General features: G+C 30.6%; 1 protein-coding gene across 1 annotated transcript in view; it reads left to right on the top strand.

Annotated features, from left to right (window-relative positions):
• LOC107074501 (protein apterous) overlaps window positions 1–15,043 on the top strand; it is a 52,602-nt gene that overhangs the window by 15,691 nt on the left and 21,868 nt on the right. The window contains exons 2-3 of the mRNA XM_015336001.2: window positions 2,645–2,956; window positions 3,173–3,563. Coding sequence (XP_015191487.2) covers window positions 2,767–2,956; window positions 3,173–3,563 — 581 coding nt within the window. The 5' untranslated portion in view covers window positions 2,645–2,766. The remainder of the gene's footprint in view (window positions 1–2,644; window positions 2,957–3,172; window positions 3,564–15,043) is intronic.

Below are 15,043 nucleotides of genomic sequence, written 5' to 3'. Positions count from 1 at the left end.
ATTTTTTAACTCATAAAGATAAAGAATTTACTTACGGGAAAAATGTAAATGCACGTTGTTATTATTTATTATTATTATTTATTGTAAATGATAGAAATAATATATTTTCTGTTGGAATACCGATCGACATAACGAGCCATTTTATATTTTTTATGGTCACTTCGGTATTATCGGTTTGAAACAGAACTTTCGTCGAGTGTTTCGATTTAGTGGTCGGAGAAAGACGGTAGCGTACGCACACCAAGAGAGAAAGAGAGAAAGAGAGAGAGATATAGCTTTCCACTTGGTAACGATTTTATCGGCGAAGTTTCTCGCCGATAAACATTATCTTCGACGACGGGACGATGTGTCCGACACGTTTGCTACCGTCGCCGGTGCACCGCACAAACGTGTGGCTCCTACCTCTATCTCAAATAAAATAACGGTTAAGAACGTAATTCTCTCTACGTTTGCCCGACATGTTTATTCTTTATAATCTCTACCTCTAAAACCGTTTTATTTTATTTTTTTTATTTACAGAATTTCATGGCAAATCAATCGGGTTAATGATATTTTTCTATTTCTATTTCTTTTTAATTTCTTAGCCACTGCTAAATGTTGCGCGGAGGTTGGGTAGGGTTCGACAAGGTTCAATTACGTGTAAACGATAAAACTACGATGTGTTACGAACAATGGCTGTGTTCTTTACACGAGTACATTTTAACGAAGTTTTTTTATGATTAAATTATAATTTTTATTAAAGAAATTTAACACATATACTTTAACTTAGACAATTTACTTTAATAATTATTAATAAAATTAGGTCTAATATACTTTAAAACTATAGTAGTGCATCGTACTAGAATATGACATTCGTGAAAGCTATTATAGTGGCTAAAGTAGTAAATAAAAAGTTAACCGAAAGAAGACTTGAAAATTGTTTTTTTATTTTGTTCAAATTTAACAAGTAAATCGAGCCGTTCAACGTTCAACAAAAAAACTAGGGAAGAGTTCTCTTGTCATCCGTTGTCCGTTGTCCGTTGTTTCCCTTTACATTTTGTCATCCCTACCAAAACCTCCCCTACTCTTCTCTTTTGCACACAACACAACCCTGGGTTTCCGTTGGGCGGCTTCAGAGACGATCGGCAAACGTGCCGCTTCGCCTAAGGCGCAGTAAATACCGGTATCTACTGTCGTAAAGTGCACCATTGGTTTTCCACGAGACGTAGGTATATACTACAAAACGTAAGTCTCTGTGCTGTACACAGAAAACGTTCAAAGAACGAAACAGAGACAGAAGGAGAGACAGAAAGAGAGAAAGAGAAAGAAGGAGAGACGACAGTAGGGCAACTCGAGTCGTAATTTATGTCTCCACGGTACGCGCCGCGGTACGCCGTGAGCGCGTTGACAGTTGAAACACGGCAGCTACTCCGATTGGTCGGCTTCGGGCGCCTTATAGGGTCGCGCGCATGCGCACACTGACTTGCGACATCCATCAGAAACGAACCGCCGATTCGCTACCCGATCGAGACTCTGACTCTCTTTCTCCTTTCTTTCTCTTTTTTTTTCTTTTCTTTTCTTCTTACTTTTATTTGATTTTGTCCTTTTTGAATTTCCTTATCCTTCTTTATGTTCATCCTTTCTCTCTTTCTAATTTTTTTTCCTTTTCTTTCACCAAGTTGCAGAGAAAGCAGCATTTGAGAGAAGGCAATATACGAGGGGATAGGGTTGGTAGTGGGGAAGAGGGAGGAGGAAGGAGGAGGAGCAGGCGCTCGTGCGTTGTTTCTTCTTTTTATCAGTTCGATGCGATTTCTCCTACCGGTTCGACCTGTCGATCGATCATGATCCGTCGTAGCATCGATCGCTTCCTGCATCGATCTTCCTCCTTCCCGAGGCCACTTTTTACGATCATTCTGGACCGTCGAGTAATGCAAATTTCTGTTATGTAGGTTAAAAGATCAAAATATACAGGCATATAATTATTATTTTTATATATTTAATATTATAAATAATATCAGAGAAACACACTAATGTCAAGCATTTTTCTGTTTTTATTCTTTTCATTTTTTGTTTATCTTCATTCATTCTATTCTCTGACTTTGACAGTTTACGATCGATAACGAGGTTTACACTTTTGAGATCCTTTGAAATAACGCGATATCAAGAAAAGGAAAATTAAAAGAAAAGAAAACAAAATATAAGAAAGAAAAGGAAAGAGAAAGACGAAGGTGAGTTTTCGATACGCATCCAAATGGACGTTGTTACTCGTAGTAAACCCTTTTTTGGGACAACCGGTTTTTGAACTTCTTACTTTTTGTTAGATCCGATCTTCTTCCGTGTAATCTTCCTAAAAACTACTAGTCTACCGATTTTATCATCCTTAGTGCTCTTAAAACGATTTTCTTACGACACGGTAGTAGAGATTATGCTACCAACTTGATTACATTTATCGACTTAGGGTACGGAAGGAAGATCGTTAAATCGATCATTTGTTTCAATAGCTAATAAAGTTTAATTGAAGATAAGAATAAACTTCTAAGAACAAAACAAAAAATAATTAAAGTATTAGAAAATTTTCTTGAAGAATATTTTCAAATAAATGTTTATGTATATTAAAAACAAAAAAAAAAAGAAATATTTAACGTGAACGATTTTGTTTCAACAGCCGGCCAGCTCGCAGGAGCGCGGGAGCGGCTTGGCTGTGGGGCGTCAAGGGGGGCCCGGTAGTGCGGGGGCCCCGGAGCAGTCGAGCAGGCAAGGGACCTCAGTCCCTGCCTCCCCGCGTCGATGGGCGACGCTGCACGACCCACCACCTTACCGTGCAGTCCTCCCGCCGCCCACCACCACGGGTCCCATCACACGCCCCATCACACGTCCCATCAGACGCCCTTACATCAAACACATTGCGGCACCAACAACAATTGCTACGACGGACCGACCACCCCTTACGATTCCAGGGACTACGATTCGCCTGGAGGTTCGTTTATTTTCTTTTTTTTTTATTTATTATTTAAATATTGTTGTAGGGTTCTATAAAAATGTTTTCTATAGCATTTGAAATGAAATTATTTCATGTAATTTTATTTTGAGTTTGATGAAAATGACTAAATTGTTATTTAAGATTGAATCGAACAATTGTGAAGTTTTGCAGAGATTTGAAATAAACAAAACAAAACAAATTAACATTTAACAGGTGGATCAGAGTACAGAAACAACGGTAGTTTCGATAATAATCCGAGTGACTTGAGTATGCCGCCACAAGGGACACATCATCACCATCACCACCATCATCACTCGCATTTACATGGACAAACTCATACGCAGGAACACCAATCTTCCGAACATTTGCAGACCATTCCGAAACTCGAGCCACCGCCAACGCCCCCGGCACAATCCGAGGATGTTCCTGGAGTTGTTTGTGCAGGATGCGGGCTCAGGATATCTGACAGATATTACCTTCAGGCGGTTGACAGGAGATGGCATGCTGCATGTCTTCAATGCTCTCATTGTCGTCAAGGCCTCGATAACGAAGTCACCTGTTTCTGTAGAAATGGAAATATTTACTGCAAAAAGGATTACTATAGGTGAGTACATTTTATTTTTCAACATAGTTTTTAACATACAGGAATATTTATTTTACATTTTATAATTTCATTTATTTTAAAATATTGGGCTGGCAACTAAGTTATTACTGAGTTTAAAAAGCCATCTATCAAAAAAATCCGCAATCACTTAGTTGCTAATCTAATATATAATTCAAAACAATGGTATTATACACTTATGATTTTTATTTTCTTCGTTTAAAATCATATTACATGGATAAGATGATTGATTGATTTAATTATTGTCGATAATATTAAAAAATAAAAATAAAATAGAATAAGTTTAAATTTGGTCTTGGTCTGAATCAAGAGAAAAAACATGATTCGCATGACGGCTTAGATGACGACGAACTTACAACACTCAAGTGAGAAAGATCGTTCTTGGCGATCTCTTTTCCGCTTCCTCTTTAAGTCGATAGGGAGTTTATTTATTACGTTACTCGGAGGTTCATTCATAGCGGAGCGTGTTTACACGACCGCCCACCGGCCCTCATTTTTCTCGGTACGGTCATTAAGCGAGATCGCACGCCGGTAACGCCTGTCACGCTTACGCTACCGTGTCTCTCGCGGAAATCCGTGTTAAATCATTATATCAAGTCTAAAACATGAGTTAGAAAGAGAGAGAAAAAGAGGAGACACCCTAACTATGATATTCCTATTAAAATGATATTTTTTTTCCTTTTAAATTTCATTTTAACCCTTATCGGTCGTAACTCACGTTGTTAGTGATTTACTAATCAAAATACATATGTTATTCATTATAATATAATTAATAATCTCAGATAATTGCAGTACTCTTTCAAAAAAGTAATAAATAATAAGTTATTCTTATAAAATTGAAGATTTTTGTTGCATCTTTAGTGAAATCACTTAAAACATAGTGAGAATCATCATTATAAAAATCTGACAACCGATAAGGGTTAATTATATACCTACGAGATGATAAATGTGCCCATAATTATAAAAGTGGTCTGAGTCTTCTCTGATTTAATCTAAATTGAATTCTATATAATATTGAAAATAACAAACACTATCTAACAAAAATTTATATTTGACAATATTAAATAATATAATTACGTTGAATTAATTGAAGTTTCAAATAATGTGCTGTGAAATAACCGATAAACTAATTTGTGTTTTTTAAATTTTGACTTACAATTAGACCACTTTCATATAATAATGGTCACGAATGTTCATCCTATAGAGTAATTAACAAAATTAGAAAAATGAATTATATTTTTGTCTTTTTTAATTAAAAAAAAAAAAAAAACTAATCATTAAATTTAACGAATTTCGAATTAGTCGAAGGAAAAATCATGTGATGAAAGTTCAAAGACGTCCTTCGACGTCGTTCGAAAGTTTCAAACGTCCTCTCCTTCTCGTTTGCAACGTCTGAGTTGCATTTTGACGGCGAACAATCCGCGTCATGAAAGCCACACACACACACACTCGTTACGGCTTACCGAGAATAGGTCGGTAGGCTCGTGCGAATAAGTCAAGCGAGAAGTAATTTATGCGATTCCGTGAGCCATTCGAAGACGAGCGCTGTTTGAAAATACATCCGCCGCCACCATCACCACCACCAACACCAATACCAACACCAACACCAATACCACCACCAACGCTCATGCTGCAGCATTGCCGTCGTCAGCAAAATCGCGAAACGGATTCCGGCTAACGTTTTGCGTAATTACACGTCATCTTTTCTTTTCTTTTCTTTTTTTTCTTTTTAGTTTCCTTACCCCCCACACCACCCCATTTTTTTTAATTCTTAATATGAAGATATCTTTTTTTTATATTTTTATTATATAAATACTAGGATAGTTGTTTGATCACGCATTGCTGTAGTTTTGTTAGAAAATGGTAATTTAATATAATTCTATATGTTATTTAATAAATTATAACAACTAATACTCGAAATAATATAAAAAGCAAGGTTAACTTATGTCATATGTAAATTTGAAAAGAACGTGTCACGTGAATAAATTGAAATTGAATTGTAATACAACACCATCTATTGAAAACTTAAAGAACTTACAGACTTATATAACCTCTAAATAACAAATCCTTAAAATTAGCAAAAAAAGAAAAAATACAAAATAATCCTAAAATAAGTTAAAAACTATTCTATGTACTAAGTTGATAAAAAAAAAAACACACACACAAAATGAAAAATAATTTCATATAAAATTCATTTATAATTTCATTTAAAGTCCATAAACGAACGAACGATATGAAACTAAATTTTTTTACATAAATATATAATTATATTTTCTATTAAAAATCTATTTTATTTGTAAGTGTTCTAAGAAAAGTTACACAACGTTGTAAATTTTTCATTTCTAATTCCTTTCGATAAGTCGCATAAGTTCGCGGTCTCTTACGATAAAATAAGCGATTCATGGCAGTTAACATTTGCAAATATAATCCGGCACGCAATGTTAGAACTACCTACTACTACTACTACTACTACTACTATTACTACTAGTGGATGTATCTCATCCGATGTATCGCACGCGAAACTAACATTTATCAAAGCCGACCCAGTTCGTGATTATTATTTTGCTAATGAAATATTAGGATACGTGGGGGTAAGTTGCTCGATCGAGCTACGATTTTTATTATAAATTCCGATGGCAATCGATTATGCATTATACTATTGCAACGTTGGCAGAAAAAAAAGAAACCAGAAAAGAAACAACGAGACTTTACCTTTAGTAGAGCAACCATAATCACATCGAATTTTTGAAGTATCAATTCTAACTGTTAGAAATAAATTGATTATATTAACTTTTATCTTTGATCACTCATATACCATGTGTTTTATACTTCTTTTTTCAAATGAAAAATATGACAATTTGTAGTAAGAAATTAGATAATGTTTAATTTTAATTTACAATTAGGATTAGTTGAACGAGTCAGGCCACACGTACTTACATGTCACATTAAAAGGAAAAAAATAAAGAGAGAAAGAGAGAGAGAGAAAAAATGTAACTATCTCTAGCAAAAGCCATAAGTTTTTTTTTTTTTTTTTTTTTGAATCATCAGATCAGTTAGAAAAGAAATTCCTCGTTCTCTTTGATCGTACGAAACTTCCCATACTCGCAATACGTGTGTAATGGTGGTGAGCTAAACAACTCATGGTTGCTACTTAACGCGCGTCGACTTAATAAGAATTTTCTCACGTTTCCCTCTTTCCCTTCAACCAGTAATTTCCATTGCGGGAAACAATCGCCAGACCTGGCAGCTAGAAATACGCGGAAATCACCTGTCTTGCCATATTTCGATCTAACTTCAGACACTAATCCTCACGTTAAAGTAAACGATTCTTCTTAGGGCAACCAATAGTATAGTAAGTGGGTAAAATGTCGTCGTTATTGTTGTTGTTGTTTTTGTTGTTTTACAGAATCCTAGTGTTTCAACCTTTACATTTTAACACTTTAATGGCCGCACGTCTACTTAGTCAAACGTGGCCAGGAGTCACGGTAATATTTTTGAAAAATTAATTTAAAAAAAACAACTTTATTAAATTCACGAGAAAAATTAACATAAAAAAAAAACAACAATTTAACAACAAATTTCATTTTATAAAATATATAAAAAGTTGTAAATAAATAACGGTTGTTTCGGCTATCATACACATGTTGTGTGAGGGGCCATTAAAGTGTTAAGGTTTTAGTTAATCCCAAAGGGATTGTTATCGCAGTTCGACCTTTTCGTTAAAATTTCAGGGAAATATATTTCTACAATATTACGTCACCACCACCACCACCACCACCACCCCTTTTCTCGATTATTTCAATAATCAGTCCACCACCAACTTTTAATTACGTTTCGTAGTTTATCACGTTGATTGAGATTTTTGTTCTTTTATTTTTATTTCTTTTAAAGATAACATATCTTTAGTTGTTTTTTTCTCTCTTTATCCTCCTCTTATACAATTTGATATTTTTTTTTTTTTTAGAATAAATTAATTTAAACTATCGATTTCTTAGTTGTTCTTTTTTTCTTCTTTTTTTCTTTCTCCAATTTTGTACAAGGTTTATATCGAATATTTCTAATATTTTTCTAAGATAATCGTTTGGAGACATTTCAAGGTATTCGACGAAGTGCTTTCGTCACGATTTCATTTGTAATTGAAAAAAAAAAAAAAACAAAAAAAAAAAACACAAATCATGGGAAAAATATTCAAACCAAGTTAAAAAGTTAAACTCAACGCGTGTTTGGTATTACTGAATGACGAGTATTTTATTTTTATCCTGTTTCTTCGTTTTTTTTTGTTTAATCTCTTACCTCTTTTTTTACCTTAACAACACTTTAATAGGCCAAGTATTGCGAATAAAAAATAACCAACAGGAGAAACATAACAACGACACAATAACAACAACAACAAAAATAAAGAAAAGAAGAAGAAAAACGGTTGATCTTAACTAGTATCATTATCCTCGTACGTTTAACGTGTGTCACAGGAATGAATAGCGTTTAATATATTTTAAAAGAAAAAGAAGAAGAAGAAGAAGAAGAAAAAAAAATTTTTAAAATGATGGAAACGCAATGCAAAAGTAAAAGATAGTTATCGTTATAATTCTTTTTTTTTTCTTTCTTTTTTTCTTTTTTAACATACACGATGCGGGTACAGTGTGCAAAAGTAAAGAAAATACTCGTCAAAATCGTCGTAGTTTTGCTCCCATTCGTCGTTTGGATAAACGTTTTGAGGTTATAAAGCTTCTTCTTCTTCTTTTTCTTCTTTTTCTTCTTCTACTTCCTCTTCTTTTTCTTCTTTCTTTCTTTATTTCTTTCTCTTTCGATAGAATTCGAAAGAGACTTTAATGACTGCAGAAAAACTTAGTGTAACGAAGCTTTACCCATAGAATTAGATTCTAACTAAACGCCATTTTTGTTTTTTGTTTTTTTTTTTTTTTTTAACGAATGAAGTGGATGATGCGAAAACTTTTCTCTCTCTCTTTCTCTCTCTCTCTCCTTTTCTCTCTTCATCCCACTTTCACTCCCTTTTCTTCTTTTTTCTTATACTTTGTTCTAAACATGGATAGTTTTTTTTTTTTGTAATTTAACGCCAATTACCCCAAACGAGTTTTTCCATATGCTTGCATATGTGTGTGTGTGTGTGTATTTATAAAAAAAATAGGTTCAGGAAGAAGAGAAAGAGAGAAAAACGGACCACCCATACGCGAATTGGATATAGACATTTAACGTTCAAGTTTTTCACGTTTAAAGTACGCCATTTTTATTTGACTATTTCGCAACGAATGTCGAATGTTATTTAACAAACTGTGTAAGTAGTTGTGTTCATTTAATCGTATATATAAAAAAAAAATTAAGGAGTCAGTGTGTACTTTAGATTTCAATGTTCAATGTTAAACGTATTAGCAAACATTTGAATGTATTTTAATGTTTTTAAGGCTACTTTTAATTTTTTAAATGGCATCCTATATTTTTAACATTACAGTATTATAACCCGTATTATTATTATATTTATTTATTCTTTTATATATTATATTTTATTATATTTTTATATATAAATTATTATATATTTTATTATATATATATAAATTATTATATAATATTATTTTTATTATATATATATGAATTATTATATAATATAATTTTTATTTTATATTTTATAATATTATTTAAATTATATATAAATATAATAATAAATAAAAATATTTTATTTATTAATTTTATTTAAAATAAAATATATTTATTTATTATTACATTTATACATAATTTATTATATATTTTATTATATAATAAATATATATATATATAATAATAATAATAATAATTAATATATAATTTAATTTATTAAATAAATATAATTTTTTTTAATATTAAATAGATAATAATTTATATATAATTTATATATATATAACATAAATAAAATATATATAGTAGAATAATTTGAATAGAGATTTTTATGTATGTATAAGAATTTGAAAATTTTACATTACAATATCAATGATTAAAAAATATATAATTCAATGGAGTATATATATATATATGTAATGATAAAGTTGAGGCCTCACACCGTGAGAAGGAGGATATTAGCGTATTCTCTCATGGTGGTTCAGTCGAATGTAAGAGTAGAGAGTACAGAGAGAAGAAATTACCAAGCACGAAAGAACGAACTATGTATGTATGTATGTATATATATATATACTAAAGATCCGTAGTGGACACCGGCAATGCCTTCGACCACCGCACCATCGACTAATGGTCACGACTCGACCATTTACCTCCGGCGAAGCGTCGATTCTTGATAAGTAAATCACCGGCGATCTACATTTCAGGAGCGACGCCACGATATGTCTTTGCGTTACGATCAACCAATACCTTTCTACACCATATATATATATACACTACCAACTTATATACATATGTATGTATATGTACAAAAAGTCACATAAATATTCGTACATAATTATTGTCAATTAAATACAATTAATATTTTTTGTATTTTTTACTTCCGATTGAGAAAATACACAAAATTGAAATATTAATTTTGGTATTGTTGATATTCAACTTTGATTACGTTAAAATTCTAAATTATTTTCTAAATAAATAATAAATTCGATTAAAATGATAATTAATTAATTATTATATCTAATAAAACATATTAGATCAACATATTCTATTAAAATGTTAATATTACTGTCTCTTTTACGAAATTTTATGATAATTAATTACAGGTGTTTAAAATGATCGTAATGATATACAAGATATGTCTAATCGTGTAAAATGTATTAGAATATGCAAAAGGGTGACCAAGTTTTATTACTTACAAAAATATTTATATTGCATTTTAATCAAATCGAATTTTAGTTAAAAAAAAAAAGCATTATTTCATTTTGACAAATAATACAAAAGTTAAAAAAAAAAAAACAAAAGTTCACAGATAAACCACATTGATACTTCGTAAAGATTTGATTATATTTGCGAATGAATGTAAAATGAATGTAAAAAATTGTAAGAAAATAAAATGTTATCTTTGAAAATAATTTTGGTGATCACACGAGTGTTAGGGTTGCAAAAGAGAAAATAAGGAGTTACAGTCATCGCTCTTTTCGTACTTCTTCTTCTTCTTCTTCTTCTCTTCTTTTCTCTTTCTCTTGTACGTGGTATGCCTCGAAAATCGCATTAACCGATCTTCTTAGAGAAGGGTACGCTCGAGATCCTAGGATAAGCAGCTGGTTTTATCGCGCCAAGAAGGACGCGTTTCTACTTGCGAAGTAGAAAAAGAAAAATATAAAAAAGATTAAAGAAGTGTGTGTTTGTGTGTGTATGTGTGTGTATGTGTGTGTACAGAGAGAGAGAGAGAGAAGAACGTGAGGGTTGGTATTAATCGCATAAAATGTAAATTGCAAGTAAAACAGAATGAAAATAAATATAAACGAACTTCAGAAATGATTGAATTAGTTTTAGAAATGAAGTTGCACGTGTTGTTACTGTCATTAAAACCAAAATGACATTTCATTTGATTATGATCTAATGAAATTAAGATTCACGTGTTGGTAATTATTCTAAACTATTTTTTTTTTTTTTTTAAGAACATTGTCTCCTTAAAAATAAAATGACATTTCATTCGATTATAATCTAATGATACAAATTTATAAACAACCTTTTTATAATATCACCTGCTTCTATTTTTATCTGATTATAAATCAACTGTCTAACTAGGAGGGATTATTAGTTACCAGCATAACAAAGTTAAATTGAAATCATGTGGGTACATTTAAATAACATGGATGGGTGAATTCAGTTCAAAGAAAAATAAAAGACAAAAATTGTTTGCTGTTAATTTCAGAAAAGTGGAAAATGATGGGACCTATCTGATAATATTGAATAAGTATTGAGAAGATATTAAATAAAAAAGTGTCATAAACTCGTATAAAGGTTGGGTAAGACAAATTGTTGGTTATTTTGTGTAATTTTTTTTCAATTAAGGATATAGAATAGTTTTTATTGCGATTACTATTTATTTTTTAGAAGTTATCTAAGTCTTTAGGTTCTATAGATCTTCAATAGATGGTGTTGTATTAGAATTCAATTATTTCGCATTTTCTTCAGATTTTCTTATATTATGTGATTCCATTCTAATTATAATATTATTTTGTGTGTTGTCATAATTTACTAAATATAATAAGTATAATTTATAATAATAAATTTATAAAAAAAGAACATTATAAATATAAATTTATAAAAAGAATAAGTATAATTTACTAAATATAATAAAAATAATAATTTAGAATTATATTAAATCAACATTTAATAATAAAACCACAGCAACTCGTGGCAAGCATTCTATTAATTTTAAATATTGCACTAATTAGATTTAAAAAAAATAAAACCCCAATTATTAATAAAATAATCATTTTTGTTCTATTAAGTTTAGATTAAAAATGGTAATAAAGGGAAAACCCAAGAAAGATAAATGAACAAAAAAAGATTATAGAAAGGTAGACATCCCGTCACGACAGGATTTTAACCTAAAGGAATCTTTCTTATCTCAGTGTTTCGCGTTTCGAGCCGTTAGCATCGTTTCTGTACTTGCTTTTGCTTGCTTGCTTGCTTGCTTGCTTGCTTACTTGCCATCGTCGCTTCAAAGTTGTTTCCAACCGTTCGTCGTTCCTCCTTCTTTTTATTTTCTTCTTTCTTGACTGTTATTAGGCAGAGACACGTCGCGTGTCTCGTCCGGTTCGACTCTTCACGAAGAAACATTCTTTAACGTGTGCCATGCATGCTACCGTGACATACTTTCGCCTAACTCTCTACTTTTCTACAGATTGCGAAGTTATCGAAAAAAAAAAAAAAAAGAAGAAGAAAAAAAAATAAGATTGTGTCAATGAAATAAGTCATTACCTATTTCCCCCAGCCCCACCCCCCACCCTCCTCTTCTATATTCATTTTAATTATTTCTAATACTTAACACATTGCTTAATGATTACTAAGAATTCTCGTAAACGATAAACCAATCATTGGATAACCCAAGTTACGAGATCAGGTATCACGTTTTAATCGGAGAGGGTATTTTTTTGTTTTGTTTTTTGGTCTTTTTAATGGGATCCTCTTATAAACGAGAATTTCAAATAATTTGATTAAATTATATACAATTTGGATAAGAGATAATCAATGAATATACATGTAATGGTTGAAAATAAAATAGGGGATATGTAATAAAAACGTGTTTAGATTAATTTCAGATAAAAGTGGTATAATTATAAACTAGAAACAATGTTTTTATAATTTCAAATAGTACATTTAAGTAATATTTAAAGAATAGAATAAATATTTATGAATAAAGTTACTTCCATTCATTGTATTAAGGTTTCTTTATGAGTTTTTAAATTTTGAGAATTTCATAAACACTTTGGACAAACGGATTAATCTAACGTTTTTTAATCAATTTATTTTTATTATTTATTTAATAGGATAGATCTCATTCGTAATTTGAAAGATTGTAATTATTATCTCGAATTAAGTTATCGTAATTTGATGATAAATGAAGTGATGAGATAAGTAGAAACGTTTCGTCAATATTTTTATATATAAAAATTCAGTGTCACACTGTTGGTTTTTAATGAACTTCCAATGAAATGAATTGAATTTTGTATGAAATTTGTTTGCATTTTGTGTGATTTTGTTCAACTTAGTACACAGGATAATTTTTACCGCGTTTATTTTTTATTTTTTATCGCTAATTTAAGGATTTATTATTTATAGGTTATCTAGATCCTAAGTACTGTAAGTTTTCAATAGATGACACTGTATCACAATTCAATTATTTTAATTTGCATACGACATAACTTTACTTTTTACATTTTTTCTAGTATTATTATTTTATTTATTTTATTATAATTGTGATATTATTTAGTGTGTTGTTATAATTTACTAAATAGTTTAGAATTATATTAAAGTAACATTTTATAACAAAACCATAACAACTCGTGGCCGAAACATCCTACTATATATATATATATATATTGAAATGGAACCCATGATGTCCTTTAGAAAAAAATGGAAATTAAAGAATAGTTTATTCAAGACACTTTGAAAGTTTCTCGTCACCTTGCGTGCTGGTTCGGCCCGGCCGGCTGGTTTTGTCGTAAAAATTGCTTGCGCGTAAAGAGATCGTTGTGTTGTGGTTGTCGACGTAGGAACAACTTCCTTAACTCTTTCATTTCTGTTTCTGCTTGCCTTTCGCTTGTATATATACCTATTTATCTATCTATCTATCTATCTATCTATCTATCTATTTATCTCTCTCTTTCTGTCTGTTTCCATCTCATTCTTTCATTCCTTCATTCTATCTTTCTTTCTTTCTCTTCCGTTTCTATATCCTCCAATCTTTGACTACTTTTATTTCATTTTATTTTAACCACAAATGTACATTTTTTGTTCTCTCTTTAACAATTTCTCATAATCCAACGTGATATTATAAAACTGTAGACGTTAATCGAACCGAGACTATTTATTCCATCTCTTTCTCCATACGTTGCTTATAAATTGGTCTAAAGTACTTCATGAAATAAGATACTAAGCACAATCACCTTTAAAATTTTTCATAATTCTCTCATACAAGACCATCTTAACCCATTCAAAACCACGACTTTTTTTCGAACACGGTTCTTAGGTGTCATTTCTTTATTTTTTTTTTTTTTTTTTTTGGTTAGATTGTCAATTTTATAATGATAAATTTTGTTTTTCTATACTATAACACGTTTCGTGCCACGTGTACCACCGGTGGTACACTTACCATTAGACATATTTATTTACTGTGCTGAAAATATATGTTTATAACAAATTTAAATTCTGTAAAAGAATATTTCTATTAAAATATTGATGAATTATACAGAATGCTGTATAGAACTAAGTAAATAAGTTTGTTTAATTGTTATATTTATAATAATTAATAATTATATGTATAATGGTTGATTTTGTTAAAGCAAAATTAATTGGTATGAATGACAAACAAGTCAGGTAAAAAGGGCTTGCCCCCACAGAACGTTATTATTATTAATTACATTTTATAATATTTTTAAAATTATTATTTATTTATAAAAAAAACAAAAATCTTATCTCGACGAATACTTTACACAAAATAATTGATAATAGCAAAGTGTGATAGCACACACGGTGTGCAAGTGGTGATCTCCAATAGGTCAAACTTTGTTAAACCGTTCTAGAACCTTCTAGTGACAATTCTTGTTTTTTTTTTCATTTGTAATAGGATAATAAATAATTACTTCAGTTTTTACGACTTACTAAGAAGAAGTAAAAAGAAGAAATAAGACTCATAATTCATACATATATAACAACCTTGCTAACTTTGTATTATTGCCAACTCTATCTGTTTTCTCATTCGTGGACATTTAAGATTTAAGACATGAAAACGTTCGAAAGATTTAAGAAGAATCTTTAAGATCTAAATACGCGATATCGTA

Source organism: Polistes dominula, unplaced genomic scaffold (genome assembly GCF_049000335.1).
Source record: "Polistes dominula isolate Pdom_NZ unplaced genomic scaffold, Pdom_raw_medaka contig_79, whole genome shotgun sequence".
NCBI lineage: Eukaryota > Metazoa > Arthropoda > Insecta > Hymenoptera > Vespidae > Polistes > Polistes dominula.
Note: the sequence above shows the minus strand (reverse complement) of the source record. Positions and strands in the feature narration are given on the sequence as shown.